This window comes from Hyperolius riggenbachi, chromosome 5 (genome assembly GCF_040937935.1).
Source record: "Hyperolius riggenbachi isolate aHypRig1 chromosome 5, aHypRig1.pri, whole genome shotgun sequence".
Lineage (NCBI taxonomy): Eukaryota > Metazoa > Chordata > Amphibia > Anura > Hyperoliidae > Hyperolius > Hyperolius riggenbachi.
In genome coordinates, this window is record NC_090650.1 from 7,175,274 (window position 1) to 7,197,129 (window position 21,856).

The following is a 21,856-nucleotide window of genomic DNA, read 5'->3' on the forward strand; positions in this document are numbered from 1 at the left end:
TGCTGCACTGCACTGTCCCTGCTACACTGTACTGTACTGTCACTCACTACTATATTGTACTGCTATACTGCACTTCACTGTACTTACTGCACTGCACTGTGCTGTTCTTTCTACACTGCACTACACTGTACTTTCCCTGCACTTTACTGTTGCTATGTACCCTGAGAGTACCTAGCGCAGCCAGGAAGAGCCGTCGTTCGGCTTCTCCCTGCACCCAAATTACCACATGGCCGATTCATACGTCCTCCTGTCTCGTTCTGCAGTACAGTCCGCTGCTTCCCTTTCACTGGCCCCGCCCCCAAGCAGCGACTAGTCCATAAAGTAAACTAAATAAACAAACATTACTGTGGTGACAAAAGGGCAATATACTAAACCGAGCAATCCGTATCTGATCGTCGATCCATAAAGAAACCGCCCGTCACATATTACCTGGAGAATTTACAGCAGAAAATGTCCACACATGTGAGAACTGGAGAGGGAGATCAGCAGATTCGATTACTTGATGCCGCAGATGATGCCTGATCAATTTTACTCTAAAATTGATCGAATCTGTCAATTGCCCCGGCCAGAAAATATTGCTCAATTGTCAGAAGGTTGGGAGCATGTTGGTAGCGGCATCTGATTTCCAATGTGCAAAGTGTTGGCAGTGGAGCTTACACTCACCTGTCCGCCAGTGCGTGTCTTTTCTCCATCGCCGCCTGGGTTTGCTTCTCCCCAACTCTTCTCTCCATGGCCTGTGTCATGTGACACTAGAGGACCAGCATGTACCTGGTCACAAAAGGTCCATGCCACATTGCCTCTAGTGTTTGTTACGAGACACAGGCGATCAAGAGAAGAGGCAGGGAGGAGCGCCCAGCGGTGGAGAGAAGATTGAATGTCATCCCAATCAGTAGCTGATACCCCCTTTCCCACGAGAATTCTTTACCTTTTCACAAATAGATCATTGGGGGGACAGAGGGTCTGTATGGCTGATATTGTGGTGAAACACCTCCCACAGTGTGATGTCATGGCCATGGTCCTGACAGTTTCCTGTCTGTGAACCTCATTGCATTGTGGGAAATGTTTTCAACAGCCTAGCAAGCAGCATCTCCTACACATTGTCAGTGGGTTGGGAGATGGATAATGGCAGTTGGTGCCGTCCAGTTCCTTTCTTGCCTTCCTGCAGGAAAGATGATGACCTGGAGGCTCATTACGGATCAAACAACATCAACAAATTACACGGCGAATATCAATCATTTCTTGATCTATCCTCGACTTCTTTACTTCTCACTTTGCAATGTATTGATTTATTATCCCCACTACTAGTTTTCGGTAAAGTTCCTCTTAATCTCAGCTCAGCTGATAACACTCTGCATGGCCTGGATAAGTGAGACCTGAGGGGAGGGGCTTATATAGATGGGGATACCTGGGGGAGGGGCTGACATAGATAGGGGAGACCTGGAGGGAGAGGCTGACATAGATGAGGGAAACCTGGGGGAGGGGATGACATAGATAGGGGAGACCTGCGGGGGAGGGGCTGACATAGATGGGGAGACCTGGGGGAGGGGCTGACATAGATGGGGAGACCTGGGGGGGCCAACAGGATTAGGCGGCTCCACAGATTTGATCCCCTCCTCTTCATGTAATCTCCCCCTTGCCTTACCCATCCCTTCCCCTTTTCTTCATGACCCCGCCTTTCCATACAATAATATATATCTTTCTCTCTCTATTAACCCTCAATGACAAACGTTTTTTGTTGTCATGATCGAAATAATTTTATTTATCCAGAATATACAGCTTAATTCATCTATCTACAATTATTTACATGGATACAATAATAAAACATTGAAAATTCAGTCTCTGGGAAAAAAATGAGGTCATTAGAGTCAAGGCACCATAGAGAATAGTGTCCAAAAAAGTTGCGTCAACCTTTTAAAAAACAAAAAATGTTCCCTTGAAATGCAATAAGTTACATGCAACAGCTATACACAATATATTTTTGCTTTAAAAAAAATCCATATTATGCGTTCTTTCGTAGTTTCCGTTAATGAAATAGTCTAGTCCAAAATATAAAAAAAATGAGTTTGTTTTTGCTTTTTCTTTTTTTCCTTTTTTAGTGTGCTCCCCTCCTGGCTTAGTAGAGTGTCCCAGAAGCCAGCGCTAAGGGGTGCTGTAGGGAGGTGTGGTTCTGTAGGTGGGAGTTGAGGGAGTTGCTCGTTGGGTACCAGACGCCGGGGTTTTCCAGGTAACTGGAGGCTGGGGAGTTGTTGGAGGTCTGAGAGTGGGAATGAACATGTGGGTGATGGCTGAGTGATCTGGATGAGACTTGGGGTTCCCATACCACGGGGGACTGCGGGGAATTGCACGCCATCGGATCGCTGGAGCTCGGGCTGTGCTCTGGGGGGAGCTCGCCATTCTTCATGATCTTCTTGATCTTGGATCTTTTATTCTGAAACCATATTTTCACCTGTGTAGGGAGAGAAGGAGAGGAGGGTTACTGTCAGGCCCAATCACAGCAAGCTGTCACCGTTGTAAACTATTACTAGAATGCAGTCATATGGCCGTGTAAAAGGTTTTCATCACCATCATTTTTGTAAAAATTCCCCTTTTTCGCACAAATGAGAATATCTGTGAAAGTATTTGGGCACGAGGAAACTCATTTACACAAAATGAACTGAAGTCAATGCGCACAAGAAAACACATTTGAATGGGTATAATGCACAAATGTCATTATATTTTTGTGAAAATTTAGATTCATGCGAAAATGCAAATTACAATGCGAAAATGACCGAGAAATAAGAGCGCATCGCTACTAAAATGTACCAGCGGTTTATGTCTTCTACACTAGATTCTCTAATTCTGTCAGAGGCCCAGTAGACACTAAAAAGCGCTAATGTAATCGCAAACGCTAAGCGCTTTTTGAAGTGATTTTTCAAAGCGATTCTAGGCATATGTAGAGCGATTTTCTAGACATGCCTAGCGATTTTTGAAGTGTTTTTATATTTAAAGTTGAGCTGTAACTGAACAGCTTCTGTAACAAAAAACGCTTGGAAAATTTCTCTGATCTAGCGCTTTTCAGAGCGATTTTCCACTTTCCTCTACTTAACATTGAGGCTGAATCGCCTCAGAAATCAGCAGAAATGCTGCAGGAAAAAAATCGCATCGCTCTGGTGTGATCCATCCCATTCACATACATCAGCCAAGCGCTTTTCAAAGCGCTGGTGATTTTAAAAGCGCTCAGAAGCGCTCCTGGTGTGCACCGAAACGAAAATAAACAAAGCATATCTGAGATTAAAAAAGAAAACATATTCTATTGTTGAAAAACAAAAAATCCCTTAGCTATGATTTCACTCAAATTCAAAAGAAACACTTTAAAAGGGGCAATGAGTTCAGCTATTTCCTTTTTCCTTGAAGTCCCAATGCTTTTTTTCTAGTTTATCACGACTCTATTCACTGGCCTAATCATCATCAACAGTGGGTTTAGCAGACTAATGAGGAGTACATAGGATTTAGATGACATAGAACACTCAGGGCTGGCACACTCACAAACTTAGTTTCTCGGTTAGCACTTTAGCCCTTTGCGGATCAGCGGCGATCAGCAAAGCGATGTGACTGAAATATCCCTATGGGATCATTCTCACTGCAGCGTTTGCGATCTGCCTAAATCGCAAGCATGTTGCATGCAGCATTTTGCCAGCTATCAAAAGGTGATTCTCGTTCTCTTGAATGAGAATTGCAAATCACAGCAAAATCGTGAAATTTTGTGGCGCAGAACAGCAATCGCTTGAACCAGCCCTCAAAGAGTTTAGATATTTGTTCCCTAATGGCGGAGTCCAGAAAAAGGCTGGAACAGGCAGAACGAGAGAGAACGCTTCTGGAACAGGCAAAACGAGAGAGAACGCTTCTGGAACAGGCAGAACGAGAGAGAACGCTTCTGGAACAGGCAGAAGGAGAGAGAACGCTTCTGGAACAGGCAGAGCGAGAGAGAACGCTTCTGGAACAGGCAGAGCGAGAGAGAACGCTTCTGGAACAGGCAGAGCGAGAGAGAACGCTTCTGGAACAGGCAGAACGAGAGAGAACGCTTCTGGAACAGGCAGAACGAGAGAGAACGCTTCTGGAACAGTCAGAACGAGAGAGAACGCTTCTGGAACAGGCAGAACGAGAGAGAACGCTTCTGGAACAGGCAGAACGAGAGAGAACGCTTCTGGAACAGTCAGAGCGAGAGAGAACGCTTCTGGAACAGGCAGAAGGAGAGAGAACGCTTCTGGAACAGGCAGAACGAGAGAGAACGCTTCTGGAACAGGCAGAACGAGAGAGAACGCTTCTGGAACAGGCAGAGCGAGAGAGAACGCTTCTGGAACAGGCAGAACGAGAGAGAACGCTTCTGGAACAGGCAGAACGAGAGAGAACGCTTCTGGAACAGGCAGAGCGAGAGAGAACGCTTCTGGAACAGGCAGAACGAGAGAGAACGCTTCTGGAACAGGCAGAACGAGAGAGAACGCTTCTGGAACAGTCAGAACGAGAGAGAACGCTTCTGGAACAGGCAGAACGAAGAAGAACGCTTCTGGAACAGGCAGAACGAGAGAGAACGCTTCTGGAACAGTCAGAGCGAGAGAGAACGCTTCTGGAACAGGCAGAACGAGAGAGAACGCTTCTGGAACAGGCAGAGCGAGAGAGAACGCTTCTGGAACAGGCAGAACGAGAGAGAACGCTTCTGGAACAGGCAGAACGAGAGAGAACGCTTCTGGAACAGGCAGAACGAGAGAGAACGCTTCTGGAACAGTCAGAGCGAGAGAGAACGCTTCTGGAACAGGCAGAACGAGAGAGAACGCTTCTGGAACAGGCAGAGCGAGAGAGAACGCTTCTGGAACAGGCAGAACGAGAGAGAACGCTTCTGGAACAGGCAGAGCGAGAGAGAACGCTTCTGGAACAGGCAGAACGAGAGAGAACGCTTCTGGAACAGGCAGAGCGAGAGAGAACGCTTCTGGAACAGGCAGAGCGAGAGAGAACGCTTCTGGAACAGTCAGAGCGAGAGAGAACGCTTCTGGAACAGGCAGAGCGAGAGAGAACGCTTCTGGAACAGGCAGAGCGAGAGAGAACGCTTCTGGAACAGGCAGAACGAGAGAGAACGCTTCTGGAACAGGCAGAGCGAGAGAGAACGCTTCTGGAACAGGCAGAACGAGAGAGAACGCTTCTGGAACAGGCAGAACGAGAGAGAACGCTTCTGGAACAGGCAGAGCGAGAGAGAACGCTTCTGGAACAGGCAGAACGAGAGAGAACGCTTCTGGAACAGTCAGAACGAGAGAGAACGCTTCTGGAACAGGCAGAGCGAGAGAGAACGCTTCTGGAACAGGCAGAACGAGAGAGAACGCTTCTGGAACAGGCAGAACGAGAGAGAACGCTTCTGGAACAGGCAGAGCGAGAGAGAACGCTTCTGGAACAGGCAGAACGAGAGAGAACGCTTCTGGAACAGTCAGAACGAGAGAGAACGCTTCTGGAACAGGCAGAACGAGAGAGAACGCTTCTGGAACAGTCAGAACGAGAGAGAACGCTTCTGGAACAGTTAGAACGAGAGAGAGAACGCTTCTGGAACAGGCAGAACGAGAGAGAACGCTTCTGGAACAGGCAGAACGAGAGAGAACGCTTCTGGAACAGGCAGAACGAGAGAGAACGCTTCTGGAACAGGCAGAACGAGAGAGAACGCTTCTGGAACAGTCAGAGCGAGAGAGAACGCTTCTGGAACAGGCAGAACGAGAGAGAACGCTTCTGGAACAGGCAGAGCGAGAGAGAACGCTTCTGGAACAGGCAGAACGAGAGAGAACGCTTCTGGAACAGGCAGAACGAGAGAGAACGCTTCTGGAACAGGCAGAACGAGAGAGAACGCTTCTGGAACAGGCAGAACGAGAGAGAACGCTTCTGGAACAGGCAGAACGAGAGAGAACGCTTCTGGAACAGTCAGAGCGAGAGAGAACGCTTCTGGAACAGGCAGAACGAGAGAGAACGCTTCTGGAACAGGCAGAGCGAGAGAGAACGCTTCTGGAACAGGCAGAACGAGAGAGAACGCTTCTGGAACAGGCAGAGCGAGAGAGAACGCTTCTGGAACAGGCAGAACGAGAGAGAACGCTTCTGGAACAGGCAGAACGAGAGAGAACGCTTCTGGAACAGGCAGAACGAGAGAGAACGCTTCTGGAACAGGCAGAGCGAGAGAGAACGCTTCTGGAACAGGCAGAACGAGAGAGAACGCTTCTGGAACAGGCAGAACGAGAGAGAACGCTTCTGGAACAGGCAGAGCGAGAGAGAACGCTTCTGGAACAGGCAGAACGAGAGAGAACGCTTCTGGAACAGTCAGAGCGAGAGAGAACGCTTCTGGAACAGGCAGAACGAGAGAGAACGCTTCTGGAACAGGCAGAACGAGAGAGAACGCTTCTGGAACAGGCAGAACGAGAGAGAACGCTTCTGGAACAGGCAGAGCGAGAGAGAACGCTTCTGGAACAGGCAGAGCGAGAGAGAACGCTTCTGGAACAGGCAGAACGAGAGAGAACGCTTCTGGAACAGGCAGAGCGAGAGAGAACGCTTCTGGAACAGGCAGAACGAGAGAGAACGCTTCTGGAACAGGCAGAACGAGAGAGAATGCTTCTGGAACAGGCAGAACGAGAGAGAACGCTTCTGGAACAGGCAGAGCGAGAGAGAACGCTTCTGGAACAGGCAGAACGAGAGAGAACGCTTCTGGAACAGGCAGAACGAGAGAGAACGCTTCTGGAACAGGCAGAGCGAGAGAGAACGCTTCTGGAACAGGCAGAGCGAGAGAGAACGCTTCTGGAACAGGCAGAACGAGAGAGAACGCTTCTGGAACAGGCAGAACGAGAGAGAACGCTTCTGGAACAGGCAGAGCGAGAGAGAACGCTTCTGGAACAGGCAGAACGAGAGAGAACGCTTCTGGAACAGGCAGAGCGAGAGAGAACGCTTCTGGAACAGGCAGAACGAGAGAGAACGCTTCTGGAACAGGCAGAGCGAGAGAGAACGCTTCTGGAACAGGCAGAGCGAGAGAGAACGCTTCTGGAACAGGCAGAACGAGAGAGAACGCTTCTGGAACAGGCAGAACGAGAGAGAACGCTTCTGGAACAGGCAGAGCGAGAGAGAACGCTTCTGGAACAGGCAGAACGAGAGAGAACGCTTCTGGAACAGGCAGAGCGAGAGAGAACGCTTCTGGAACAGGCAGAACGAGAGAGAACGCTTCTGGAACAGGCAGAGCGAGAGAGAACGCTTCTGGAACAGGCAGAACGAGAGAGAACGCTTCTGGAACAGGCAGAGCGAGAGAGAACGCTTCTGGAACAGGCAGAACGAGAGAGAACGCTTCTGGAACAGGCAGAACGAGAGAGAACGCTTCTGGAACAGGCAGAGCGAGAGAGAACGCTTCTGGAACAGGCAGAACGAGAGAGAACGCTTCTGGAACAGGCAGAGCGAGAGAGAACGCTTCTGGAACAGGCAGAACGAGAGAGAACGCTTCTGGAACAGGCAGAGCGAGAGAGAACGCTTCTGGAACAGGCAGAACGAGAGAGAACGCTTCTGGAACAGTCAGAGCGAGAGAGAACGCTTCTGGAACAGGCAGAACGAGAGAGAACGCTTCTGGAACAGGCAGAACGAGAGAGAACGCTTCTGGAACAGGCAGAACGAGAGAGAACGCTTCTGGAACAGGCAGAGCGAGAGAGAACGCTTCTGGAACAGGCAGAGCGAGAGAGAACGCTTCTGGAACAGTTAGAACGAGAGAGAGAACGCTATTACAGCAATCTGTACACTGAATTTTCTGGATTTAAAGGACACCTGAAGCAAAAATAAACTAACGAAATAAACGATTGCATCTATCTTCCTTCTCCCAAAAAAATACTTTTTAAGATATTCCATAGTTTTATTTTATGTTTAAAGCTACTTTTTAAGTTTTAACTGTTGTATTGTTTTTTCTCAATGACACATTCATTGAAGTATGCCAGAGTTAAAATCTATGAACTATTGACCCTTTTTATCTCTTTCTTGCTCTCAGAAGCCATTTTCTGCTAGGAAAGTGTTTTATAGTTGTAATTCCTTATCAGTGAGGGTCACACTGTAGTCACTTCCTGTCTGAGTCAGGACTGAGTCAGCCACTTTCATACCTGATATTTAACTCTTTCAGGCAGAGAAAGAAAAAAAGAAACACAGCCTAGTTATTTGTGTGTTAGGCACTGTACATACACATGTCTCTCTCATCATGTCACCTGTCACCTCGGGTATCCTTCAATCAAAATATATTATTATAGTAGCCTATTGCCATTTAAACGCCACCAGAAATTAGAGTGATATGGAGGCTGCCATATTTCTTTTCTTTGAAACAATGCAGATTGCCTGGCTGTCCTGTGTGACTGGATTAGCTGCATGCTTGTCTCTGGGGTGTGATTCAGACACTACTGCAGCCAGAGAGATCAGCAGGGCTGCCAGGCAACTGGTATTGTTTAAAAGGAAATAAATATGGCAGCCTCCGTATACCTCTCGCTTCAGGTCCTGAAAAGCAATAACGCCCTCCATCTCTCCTTCTCTGCCCGGAGGTGCACTTTACATTCTTGTTTTATTCATCTCTTTTGCCATGTTTTTATTATTATTGATATACTGTATTATGCTAGAACTGCATGTACTCACAGCCTACATCTTTTTTTGTAAAGTTTTGGTACAAACGTACAGAGCAGTCTATAATCCTATTGGAAAAATAACAAACATTCCTTTTCTGCTCATGAAAGTTTGCTTGTGTTGCCTTCAGTCTCATTGACCTGCCAGAAGGCGTTTCTTGACCTCCTGCTGTGCCAGTGAAGTAAGCCCTCCTCCTAGGCAGAGTCTATTGTTCCTCAAGGTGACTGTACTATCCTTAGGTCATTTAGTGGATCTATCTACATTTTAATTATCTCTTGAGAAACCCATACACCCCATTCCATTGTTTCTATAGGTCAGACATTAGATATTAAAAACAATATACTATTATTATTATTGAAATACCGGATATATGCTGTTATTTTGCACGCTGGAAGTGTGGGGTGACAGCGAGGTGCGTCTGCACATTATTCCGGCTTGCTATAGGGCAGTAGTAGCTACAGCTGTGAGATTGGTATCAGGCAGCGTCTAGACTTTCTGCTGCCTGAGGCAAACTTATGAGGATGCGCAGCCCCCCCCCCCCCCCCCCCCCTTCTCCCAATTTGGAATGACTGCACAGTACCGGACAGTTTACTCTGCCGCAGTCAGCAAGGGAGCATATGCACTAACTTGAGACATGACATGCTGCAGCTCAGCACCGACTCCTCACACAGCACAACAAGCTGGTTTTCCCCAATGATGCTCTCCCCCTCCTCACTCACTGTCAGACTCCTCACACAGCACAACAAGCTGCTTTTCCCCAATGATGCTCTCCTGCCTCCCCCCTCCTCACTCACTGTCAGACTCCTCACACAGCATAACAAGCTGCTTTTCCCCAATGATGCTCTCCCCCTCCTCACTCACTGTCAGACTCCTCACACAGCACAACAAGCTGCTTTTCCCCAATGCTGCTCTCCTGCCTCCCCCTCCTCACTCACTGTCACTCCTCACACAGCACAACAAGCTGCTTTTCCCCAATGCTGCTCTCCTGCCTCCCCCCTCCTCACTCACTGTCAGACTCCTCACACAGCACAACAAGCTGCTTTTCCCCAATGCTGCTCTCCTGCCTTCCCCCTCCTCACTCACTGTCAGACTCCTCACACAGCACAACAAGCTGCTTTTCCCCAATGCTGCTCTCCCCCCTCCTCACTCACTGTCAGACCCCTCACACAGCACAACAAGCTGCTTTTCCCCAATGCTGCTCTCCTGCCTCCCCCTCCCCACTCACTGTCAGACTCCTCACACAGCACAAGCTGCTTTTCCCCAATGCTGCTCTCCTGCCTCCCCCTCCTCACTCACTGTCAGACCCCTCACACAGCACAACAAGCTGCTTTTCCCCAATGCTGCTCTCCTGCCCCCCCCCCCCTCCTCACTCACTGTCAGACTCCTCACACAGCACAACAAGCTGCTTTTCCACAATGATGACCTCTTCACCTCGCTCTCCTCCCTGCAATTTGTGCACCTGATGCAAGTCACCTTGCTTCATGAGAGAACTGGCCCTGATTGGTATTAGACAAGCCTTCTGAATATATAATGGTGCAAGGTACTATCTGGTCTACCACAAATCTTTTGGTGTATGGCTACCTTCAAAATTAGGCTGGGTTTACGGTGGTCACGCCTTATAATGACTGTGAACCGCAATGGAGACTGGACATAGACTTTACTACAAAGCCTGCATGCAGCCAGTTAGAATAAGGTGATTAATTACAGCACTGTACTGTAAACAGGCCCACAGAAATGTATGGGCAGGGAGTTATTCTGCCAAAAACTGATGTCATGTGACGTAATATGTCATATGGCACTGTGAACGCCGCATAGGTTGTGCGTTACAAAGCGGGCGTTACATCGCCCCGCAAAGCACCACTGCGAACCTAGCCCTAGGCTACCTATAAACGCACTAATACTGTCACCCGCAGGCACTGGGACGCAATCTCTGCGGTGACAGTTGTGCCACTGAACTCGTACAGACGCACTGTTCAGCTACAGCCGAGCGGCGGCGCGTACTGTTGCCATGCAGAGGGAGGAAGGGACAGCGGCATGGCGCACAATGAGGCGCCCTCCAGTGGGTGGGGTGAGGTGGGGAGCAATGTACATGTTCACTCACCGCCCAGCACGGTGGCGTAGTGATTAGCGCTCTTGCATTGCAGTGCTGGGTCCTCAGTTCAAATTCCAACCAGGCAGTATCTGCAAAGAGTTTGTATTTTTTCCCCTTGTCTGTGTGGGTTTTCCCCAACCATCCCGGTTTCCTCCCACTTCCCAAAAACATACAGAAAAGTTAATTGACTTCTCTCTAAATTGGCCTTAGACCAGGCAGGGTCCCACAATGCATTGCAGGAGTCTGGCAGCCACAGTCATGACTCATAAAGGCAAATGCATTGTGGGACTTGTAGTTCCTTAACAGCTGGAGGGCCAAGTTTGCCCATGCCTGCCTTAGACTATGATACACACAGTACGCGATACATTCATAGACATATGACTATGGTAGGATTAGATTGTGAGCTCCTCTGAGGACAGTCGGTGACAAGACAACATACTCTATACAACGCTGCAGAAAATGTTGGTGCTATATAAATACATAATAATAATAATGATACAAGACTATGGGCCTGTTCACATGTAAATATAGCGCCAGTGTCACCATTTTGAATAATTATCTTTGCTGTCTTGCCACATGACCTCATGCGCCATTTTACTACGTGCTGGAAATGTAATTAAAAGACCCAAAATTGTTGAATACGAGATCTTAATTATTCCACAATATGAGATTTTTAATTATTCCACGACTCCAGAGTGAATGCGTCACGGCGCGTCCCGTAAATTCCGCATTACTTTCCACGGATTGTAGATTTTGTATTTTTCATGCATTTATTTATTCCATTTATAAGCGACGTTACTCTGAATATTTTCTTTTCTTTTTATAATTAGGAACATGTGAAAAATGGCGAGTGATATCATTCTTTTTTTTTTTTTTTCTGGCACCCCACCTACCGGTTTAGACGGCAGCAATATGAGGAGCTTAGAGTCATGTGACTGTTATAGTAAGCTATTATCTGACAATACAACAGCCAAATCGCCTGGCATGGTGACTGATGATTAAATAATACAAAAATATTCCCTTAGTTATAGATACGCTTTGGCTGTTAATACTTCACTGCCATTTTTCTAGGATTATAACAAGTGTTGAGAATCCCCCCAGCAGCTTTTAGGTTTTGTAATGTGTTTAAAAATAAACGGCGTATCAGGGGCGGGGCTTAACTGAGCTTTCAGATGTCTTTGTGGAAACAATAAATAGCTTCTCTCATGCAGACAAACAGAAAATGTGTTTGCCCTGTCCTTGAAAGTGAATTGCAATTAATATTAATAATAATAATATTTTTGTACTTGACTTACTTAGAGGGCAGTAATGGTCGTATTTCAGGTGAGAATTTTTTACAATTTCTACACCTGTAAATAACTTTTTAAAAGCTAATATTCTTTTACTGCTAAATCCTCATTCCTATTAAATGTTATGTAACTTTTCTTAATTTTCCATTATTCACTCCTGACTTTCCTGTACCACTGGGAATGATCAATAAGATAGTTATAATTCCAATTTGCTCCAAATTTAAACTTAATTTTATGCAAATGTATGCATCTTGGAATTAGGCCAATCAAAGGCAGTCACTGGTGATTTTGATTGGTCCAATTCCAATTCCATATGTATATACATTTACCATAAAATTTGCCTCAACTAGAAATTCTTCCCACTGGCCTTCTCTGTTGACAACATAGCAGTCAGACAGGAATAACAGTCAGACAGGAAGAACAGTCAGACAGGAAGAACAGTCAGACAGGAAGAACAATCAGACAGGAAGAACAATCAGACAGGAAGAACAGTCAGTCAGGAAGAACAGTCAGACAGGAAGAACAGTCAGGCAGGAAGAACAGTCAGACATAAATATATTCTAGATACAAAAGTTTCCAAAAATGATGGTTAATTGAAAAAAAAAATCTTGTTGAGTTGATGCTAATTTTATGCAATTTAATGCAGATTGATCATGGACCAATCAAACGTCACATCTGCTAAATTTCAATGGTTCATTTATAATTTATAAACGTTTACATATTATCAGTAGGGTTGGTCAATGAGATGAAAATAATTCGAAACTATTTTAGGATTATGGGAATTTTGCATGGAAATATAGGCAATTGAATCCCACCTCAACTTCTTAGGGTGCATAAACACATCAGACCATAGTCTTTGGAAAATGAAAGATCACAGACCAATCTTACCCTCTTCCATGTAGTATGAGAGCCATACTCTACACAGTCTATTCTATTGAGCTGAACTCCCCATCAGATACAAATCTTTGCAAGATGCTGCACACAAAGATGCTGTACACATGCAACAGATCAGTATGTGCAAAAGATCTGTTCCTGCAAAATGCATTCATAGTCTATGATATCTGCAGATCCTCATACACACCTTGTTTAACAGACATTCATCTGCAGATCAGACAATTATCTGCAGATCTGGAGATCCATCCTGGTGGATCTGATCTGCAGATGAATGTCTGTTAAACAAGGTGTGTATGAGGATCTGCAGATATCATAGACTATGAATGCATTTTGCAGGAACGGATCTTTTGCAGGAACAGATCTTTGGCAGATACTGATCTGTTGCATGTGTACAGCATCTGTGTGTGCAGCATCTTGCAAAGATTTCTGTCTGATGGGGAGTTCAGCTCCATAGAATAGACTGTGTAGAGTAAAGCCTAGTACACACTAGCAATTTTGATAGGCCAATCATTGGTCAATTCTACCACCTCCATGTAGTATGACCATTTACCTATATAGTCTGCATAGAATTGAAAATCTGTTTGACCCTCATACTACATTGAGGTGGTAAAATTGACCAATCATTGGCCAATCAAAATTGCTAGTGTGTACTAGCCTTTAGGCTCTCATACTACATGGAAGGGGGTAGAATTGGTCTGTGTTCTTTCATTTTGCAAAGACTATGGTCTGATGTGTGTATGCAGTGTGCACCCTAAGCCCCTTTTGGTGCTGAGCAGTTCTAGACATATTTTCTGTTGTCGGGCCTACATTTTTCAAGGCTCATTAAATACACAAAATCAATTACTAAATATTCAAAGTTGTTTTTTTTCCCCCCTGAACTAGAAATTATTAGTTGAATCCCAAAGCTCAGTAGTATTTTTGCAATTAGGTAAGTGCAGGTCTCAGCAGACAGGACTCTCTGAGGAGTTCCTTCGCCACGCAGGTTCGCTGTTCTGCTACAGGCCTTCCTGTCTGGCGGTATAACCTGTTCTGTGAAACGACATCATATACATTCCTCGTAGAGAGTTCAATAGGCCTCATCTGCCTTCAAAACACTCTCTGAGGTAAAAAGGCAAAGAGGTCAACTTAAAAACAATCCTCAGACAAGCTAAAAATCACCGGTCAAACAACATGACATCTCCTACCAAAACCTGCACTGTACAATCCCATACCATATCACATACTATGCTATAGAAAACTCACCCTGCCCTATCGTTCCAGGACCAGCAGCTGACTCTTCACACTCTATTCTGCTTTCTACCAAAATGTAAAACAAGACTCAACAAACCATCACTGTACTAAACTCTCAACACAAATAACATGACCCTCAGGGCCCTTTTCCACTTGCAATCGGTAGCGTTCACGCTGAACGCTAGCAATTGCTGAATCGCAATTACCGGCGATTCCCCGACGTTCGCCGCCGCGATTTTGCTATGCTATGCACTGCATAGCAAAATCGCGGCAAATATCGCTCCGCCGCGCGTTCGCGTTCCTGACAAAAACGAATCGCGGTAGTGGAAATGACCTACCGCGATTCCTATGTTAAAAAGCAAACCGTAGCGATTGTAAAATCACTAGCGGTTTGCGTTTTTGCGATTCAGCCAGCGCAAACGCGCTGGTGGAAAAGGGCCCTGATTCAATTCACTTTTTCCAACTTTTCTCCTGGGGGATATTTTCTCACCTTATCAATAAAATGTCCATTAAGCCACCAGCAAGCAAGACAACTCTCAGAATAATTTTGGCAGCACCTTGTCACCTAATTTGTGGTACTTTTTCCAATGGCAGGGTGCTGAAAAGGTATTTTAAACAATGGTCCATATCCTCCTATTAGCTTTTCTCCTGTATTTTCTCTAAGTAGATATTTTTTCATCGTATCTAAAAAATTATATTTCAGTACGTAGCAACTGAAATAGTACTAAATAGGTAAAATGGTAATATCAAACTCCATGGGCCATATGCAATTCACTTTTTTACCCGAGTTGTTTCCTCAGAGATAATTTTAATCTTCTCTTTCAACTAACTTTTTGGCATTTTACAACTGAAAAGTAACCAAAAGTGGGTGAAAAAGTACTATCAAAATTATTTTGAGTATTTTCTTGTGAAGTTGTGAAACTATCATCCTGGATAAAAGTCTGGAGAAACAGTGCATTGCATATGGGCCCATCTGAGTAATTTCTTGCTTAGCTGAGTCTTGATATTTTCTTGATACGTTGATATTTTCACACCTTATTAATAAAATACTCTATAAACCTCCAGCAAGCAAAAAAATACACAAAATAATTTTGATAGTACTTTTGCACTTGCACTTTTTAATTGCAAAATGCTGAGAAGATATTTTAAAGAGAAGACGAAAAATGATCACCTAGTGGCCCATATGCCCCATATGCAATTAACGTTCTCTACTGAGTTTTCTCCTGTGTGATGTTTTTAAACTTGTCAATAAAATGCCTTTAAGCCACCAGAAAGCAAGAAAATGCTCAAATCAATTTTGTTAGGACTTTTTCATTTACTTGTTGGTACTTTTTTAGTTGAAAAGTCCTGGAAAGTGATTTTAAATGGATGATGAAAAATGATCACCTAGCTAGGAGAAAACTGAGGTGAAAAAGTGAATTGCATATGGGCCAATGTCTCTCCTGAATCATTTTCGCCCAGATGCAATTCACTTCTCCTTAAGCCCCATCTACACGATACGATTCTTTGTACGATTCAATTACGATTCTATTTACGATCCGATTAAATCCGACATGTCCGATCAGGATTCGATTAGATTCAATTTGATTTGCTATTACAAAACAATGGCAAATCGAATTGCATTGAATCGAATCCCAATCGGACATGTCGGATTTAATTGGATCGTAAATAGAATCGTAATTGAATCGTACAAAGAATCGTATCGTGTAGATGGGGCTTTAGTTCTCTCCTAGGTTAAATTTTCACATCTTATCAATTAAATGTCTTCTAAGCCACCTGCAGCAAAAAAATACTCAGAATAATTTTGATAGTACTTTTTCACCTGCTTTTTTGTTTTTGTATTTTCAATTGCAAATAGTGTAAAAGAAAGAAAATAGTGTAAAAGAAAGAAAATAGTGTAAAATATATTATGTAGAGAAGATAAAAAAAAATGATTGTAGGAGAAGACTCAGGAGAAAAAATTATTTGCATATGGGCCTTTGTTTTTTTTAAACCAGGGCTGAAGTGAAGGTGAGATTCCAGGGCCAGTATGTCCAGTTCAGAAGCTGGTAGGACATTCCTAGAACTGGCTTTTTCACTCATAATAAAGAAAAAAACACCCTGAAAAGTTTAGGCCCCAGCTGTGATTTCTCAGAAGCCTTGGGGACCTGGCTCCGCGGCCCTGTTTAACCCCTGCAGCTGTCTGACTCACCTGGTGAATAATAACTAAAGAAGCAGATTATTTGCATTACAGCTACAATGACAGATCTCTGTTAACTGTAAACACAATACAATGCCTGGCAGAAGTGGCCTATCACTTCTAACACAACAGGGTGTGCAAAAAAACATGTTTGAAGTCTGCTTAAACTCACTAGAGGATATACAGTATTTTTAAAAGCTTTCTTTTATTTTTAGAAACATTCCAAAGAATACTATACTAAAAAAAAAAAAAAACAATAACAACAAAAAAAACACTTAAACTGCTGTTACTGTTTCTTACTCAGCAACGGCAGTTGGAATTTTCAGGAAAAAAAATTCTACCACTCAGTTCTATCCAACCGTCACCCCAACTGTCACAAGCCACATGTTGTCCACCAAGATATGCCTGTAAAATGCACCCCAATGGTCAGATAAAGTCTCCTCCTCCTTGTTAGAAGGCCAGTGTTTGGATTAATATTACAGTTCCAGTTGTATTATGTGAACTGCCATATTGAATAATTGGAATAGAGCTGGAATGACCGGTCTGGTAATATGCAGTATACATGCAGCTGGGCGATTTTTAATGATTAAACTAAAGTAATTAAAATGGGTAATTTGTTTTGAACCACTAATTAACCAGTGGCTGTGTTATCAATGTAAAATATAAAAGCAATTCTGTCTAGTATATATATGATCCTTGCTGCCTGTTACATTATATCCCCCCCCCCTCCTTCTCCCCCTCCCCCCCCCTCCAGGTTTTTTCGCATAGGGAGATAATGTGCAAACAGAAATTATAAATTAATAAATAACGTTTATGTTTTTCCATCTTTAATAAAGTAAAATAACCAATCAAGCTAATAGGAAGATTATTTTTATTTGGAATACCACTGCCTTATTAGAGAGTAAGCTCTTTTGTGTCAGGCATATAATACCAGACTATTTTTCCTTAGATTGTAAGCTGCACCCTTTATTATTCGCCATGCGGCGCTGCGTAGCACATCGGTGCATTATAAATAGCAGATTATAAATAGTCATAAACTGCCTGGCTGCTCGTCGCCTGCGCAGGCTCATTGTGTCACCATGGCAATGACACCATTCATCAAACTGCACCTCAGAAAGTCACAGATCACCAGTGCATGTTCCGTGTCACATCAATGAGCCTGTGTTTGCTTTAAGAGGTCTATTTACTAAAGGGATATTTTACACCCAAGCCTGAGTTACCTGCAAAGGCCGAACCTAAACCAGAAGATTATTAAAAAACATAAAACTGTTTCCCTCTGTGCAAATTGGGCGTTAAAAACTGAACGCAGAATCAGGCCTGGACCTCACTAGAGCTCTTTTGTGATCGTTTAGGGAGCGCTTTAAATCACTAGCGATTTCCCTAAACACTCTGCCAATGTGAATGGATGTAGCAAACTCCACAGTAGCGACTGCGATTAGCAAAATTACCATCGCAGGACATGCAGAATTTTCGGAGCGTTTGCGCTTCAATGTGAAGTATTGAAATGCTGGCAAATCGCTCACATATCGATTTGAGTGCAATTTTAAATTACTGCAAACTGTAAAAAAAAAATGTAAATAAATTGAAAGGACCAATCAGAATTAAAATCGCTAATCGCAAATCGCTATCACAGTCGCTGACAAAAAGCTTACATTTTTTAAAATCGCCACCAAAATCACAGGAAAATACTCATGAAATCGCTTACAAAACACTAATTATAAACGCAAGCGATTGCGCGATTTGTAGGCCTCAGGCACAAGTTACTTATGAACTCCTGTGCCTAAAATGTAAAAAAACTAAAAAACATTTCAAAAAATAAATAAATAAAAGTATATATATATATATATATATATATATATATATATATATATATATATATATATATATATATATATATATATATATATTCCACTTCTAGTTCTATTTAGGCTAAGTTCACAGTGGGGTGATGTAATGGATGCATTTTAACACACATAATCGCACTGCCACAATAAATAATTCTATGCAACATTCAGATTCAATGCAATCCAACAGACTTCAGTATGCCTACGCATAGCATGCGGTGCGTTCCGGCAGAACATGCGCATTAACAGTGGCAGTGAAGCATACTTTTCTTTGACTGTTGTCTTCACTGTATGTGATGCAAAGCTTGCACAAAGTGCAAAGAGACTTGTCCCCTTTGTTGCGTTTTGTTTTTATACAGAACGCAAGGCATCTCCCCCTGTGAACTCAGAGCGTAAAACATGCTGCTGGGTCTAACCATACAAAAGCAAGCCAATAATGTCTTAAACTGTACAAAAATCAATACAGTAATCTGCAGATTATTCTCCTAAGTGCTGCTGGAGGGAGGAGGGCTTTTTTGACAACCACAAAATTAAGAAACATAACTAGAAACATGACTTCTACTACATTTCTGAAACGTCCCCCTTTTTTTAATAAATCTACCATTTCTGTTTGGGATAGCAGCCATTTTACCCACTACAGCAAAAGGGGATACATTTCTGAGTTTGGGACATTTTGATCACCATGTTACATTTGTAATTACTATATGTACCAATTCTATATCATGTACTAGTTTCTATATTTTGTGTACACCATTGTCTGTATTATTATGTATCCCATGTTTATATCTAGAGGCACTTTACTAATTATATACATCTCAATGATATGCAAATTTATTTTTCATTGCATTCAATTTTTTTTGTAAAGTATATGCAGTTTGAAATTGGACCAATCTTAATAGCTTCCTGTCAATTTGTATTGGTCCGCGTTCCAAGCTGCGTAAGATTCAGGCAGGAGTCACAAGTGGGAAATGAAGTGGCGTTTTTGCTGCAGTTAAGAACCGCATGCGAAAACGCATGTATTGATAGTCTAGGGTGCTGCTGCGAATTCCGGAGGCCTATGCGATTCTGCACAGCGTTCAAAAAAAAGATACAGCCTGCACTACTTCCCACACAACGCATGCGATTTTTCATTGCAATCAATGGCTACTGTAAAAAACGCATGTGTTTAAAATGCAACCCAAATCCCACATATGTGCGGCAAAACGCTGGCGGGGGATCATCTGCAACTAAATGCAAGTGTGATCACCCTCACATGTGTGTATATATATATATATATATATATATATATATATATATATATATATATATATATATATATATATTTCCCCAGGATGTACAGCCCGCAGCCGCAGTAAGGACTGTCTGGGACCCACTATAGCGATTTTGGCAACGTTTTTGGACCGCCATAAATTGCTGGCGCTTTCCAATAACGCTTTGCCAACGTGAGTGAATTGAGAGGATGTCACTGGAGTGATAACGATTGGGGAATCGCAGGACATGCAGCATTTTGGGAGCATTTGCGCTCCATTGTAAAGTACTATATACAAGCGCTGGCAAATCGCTAATGAATCGCTACACATAGCGCTTTGTGTGTGATTTTAAAGCGCAGGAAATACCCACAAATTGGAACTAATCAGATTTTTTTTTTAAATTGCTGCAAAAATCACTGGAAATTGTTTTTTAAATGTTCTCAATCTGAATAATGAAAACATAAATTTTGGTGGGAATTTGTAAAACAAACTAACAAGAAAACTGACAAGTTTCGGATGAGATGCTTCAGGGCCGGAGGATATAACAGAAGCCTGAGGCTGGATGTGATAGTGTAGGAATATGGCGGAGTATGTTTAGCAGGACATGTCGTCTTTCTGCACACATCAATCACACGCGGACACGCTGCAGTCAGATCTGGCACATGTGTAAACTCTTATTTCCCCCCCCCCCCCCCAAACAGGCCGCAAAGCTGCTCTTACATTCAAAATACAGCCAACGTTTTCAGAGAGAAAAAAAATAAATAAAAAATAGAGGCTAGGGAAGATACATTCTTAGATAATTGTATTATTCCCTGATTCTCTGATGGACAGAGATCTGTTTTGAATTATCTCTAACAAACCAGCACTTTGATTTGGGCCGTCTTACATCTGATTGGGGATAAGATGCTAATATTTTGCACATGTGCAGACTGTAGATGGTTTACAGCGAATGTGGTTGTCGAGGCGACGCAGGCGGCGGACTACAAGTCCCAGCAGGCAAGCCAGAGCCCCACCTGATGTGTTCTTAGTTATAAGAAGGAATCTGATTCAAATTATGATTTTTAGCTAGTAATATTATCCAGAAAAATATGTTTAGAGCGGTGATATATTACACAGCACTGTACAATAGATAGGGGAGACGATACAGCATTAAACAACGTTACACAGAGACATGACAGCGTCCAATAATAGTACATGTGTGTGTCCGCACTGAGCTAACACCACTATACCTCAAATTATAGCAGTTCAGATTTTTCTTCTATATTCCTGGGGGGGGGGGGGGGGTGAAAAGACTCCTCAATCATTTACAGAGACAACACAAATCTCTCTTTGTCACTATTCCACAACTGTCAGGGTTAAACTCTCCTATGCACCTCAGTGTGGCCATTTTGAAGTTGATAAAATAGGACTTTGTTATAATTTCAAGCAAATTTCACCTTGGACAAAACTACAAGAGAAATGTCTGTGCTGGTATAGAAATACAATGCAATATCTTTTTTAATGGGTGGTAATATTTAAAAGCCATGCAAAGGGCCAAGCTACACATGTAAAATATTATATTTGCTGAATCTATCTATCTATCTATCTATCTATCTATCTATCTATCTATCTATCTATCCATCTACCTACCTACCTATCTATCAATCTATCTATCTATCTATCTATCTATCTATCCATCTACCTACCTATCTATCTATCTATCTATCTATCTATCTATCTATCTATCCATCTATCTATCTATCCATCTACCTACCTATCTATCTATCTACCTATCTACCTATCTATCATGTATCTATCTATCTCATATATCAGATCTATCTATCTATCTATCTATCTATCTATATCTCTCTATCCATCTATTTTTCATGCTACATTATTTTTAGTAGATGTTTTTTTTCTGCACAGTGTCAGCTTAAAGAATATTATAATGGCTGCAGCTGCAAAGCTTTCTTCTCAGGATTACTCAGAAAATCTGCCTCTCAGAAAGGGGGTAATTTGGGAAACAATTTAGTGTAACAAAAGATTTGGCTCTTTGATGGAGAAAAAAACATTTAAACCAGAGTCACTGAAATAGATGAGGCTGAACTCGATAGACAAATGTCCCTTTTCAACCCAAAATACCATGGTAAGAAATAAGATTAAAGAACTAATATGAATTAATATATCGATTTACCTTTCTATCTATTTAATGCAACCTATCTATCTATCTATCTATCTATCTATCTATCTAGTTCTATCCTTCTATTTATAATATTCTAGTACCTAATTCCTCAATGTAGGGAAAGACAGGATTGGGCTCCCCCCACCCCCCAGGCAGCAGCACTGACGCTGTCCCGACCACGCCAGCGTTTGTCACCCACCTGCGTCTGCGTCAGTCCCAGGGAGGCCGCCAGTTCAGCCCGCTCGGGCAGGGCCAAGTATTGCGTCTTCTGGAACCGCCTCTG

The 21,856-nt window shown here is 43.2% G+C and overlaps 1 protein-coding gene across 1 annotated transcript in view; it reads right to left on the bottom strand.

Annotated features, from left to right (window-relative positions):
- Positions 1 to 1,759: 1,759 nt before the first annotated feature.
- Positions 1,760 to 21,856, bottom strand: part of DLX5 (distal-less homeobox 5) — a 25,368-nt gene continuing 5,271 nt past the window's right edge. Inside the window, exons 2-3 of the mRNA XM_068238491.1 lie at positions 21,773 to 21,856; positions 1,760 to 2,446 (exon numbers count right to left, since the gene is read on the bottom strand). The exon at positions 21,773 to 21,856 is cut by the window's right edge and continues 101 nt beyond it. Of these exons, the coding sequence (XP_068094592.1) occupies positions 2,114 to 2,446; positions 21,773 to 21,856 (417 nt within the window). The 3' untranslated portion in view covers positions 1,760 to 2,113. The remainder of the gene's footprint in view (positions 2,447 to 21,772) is intronic.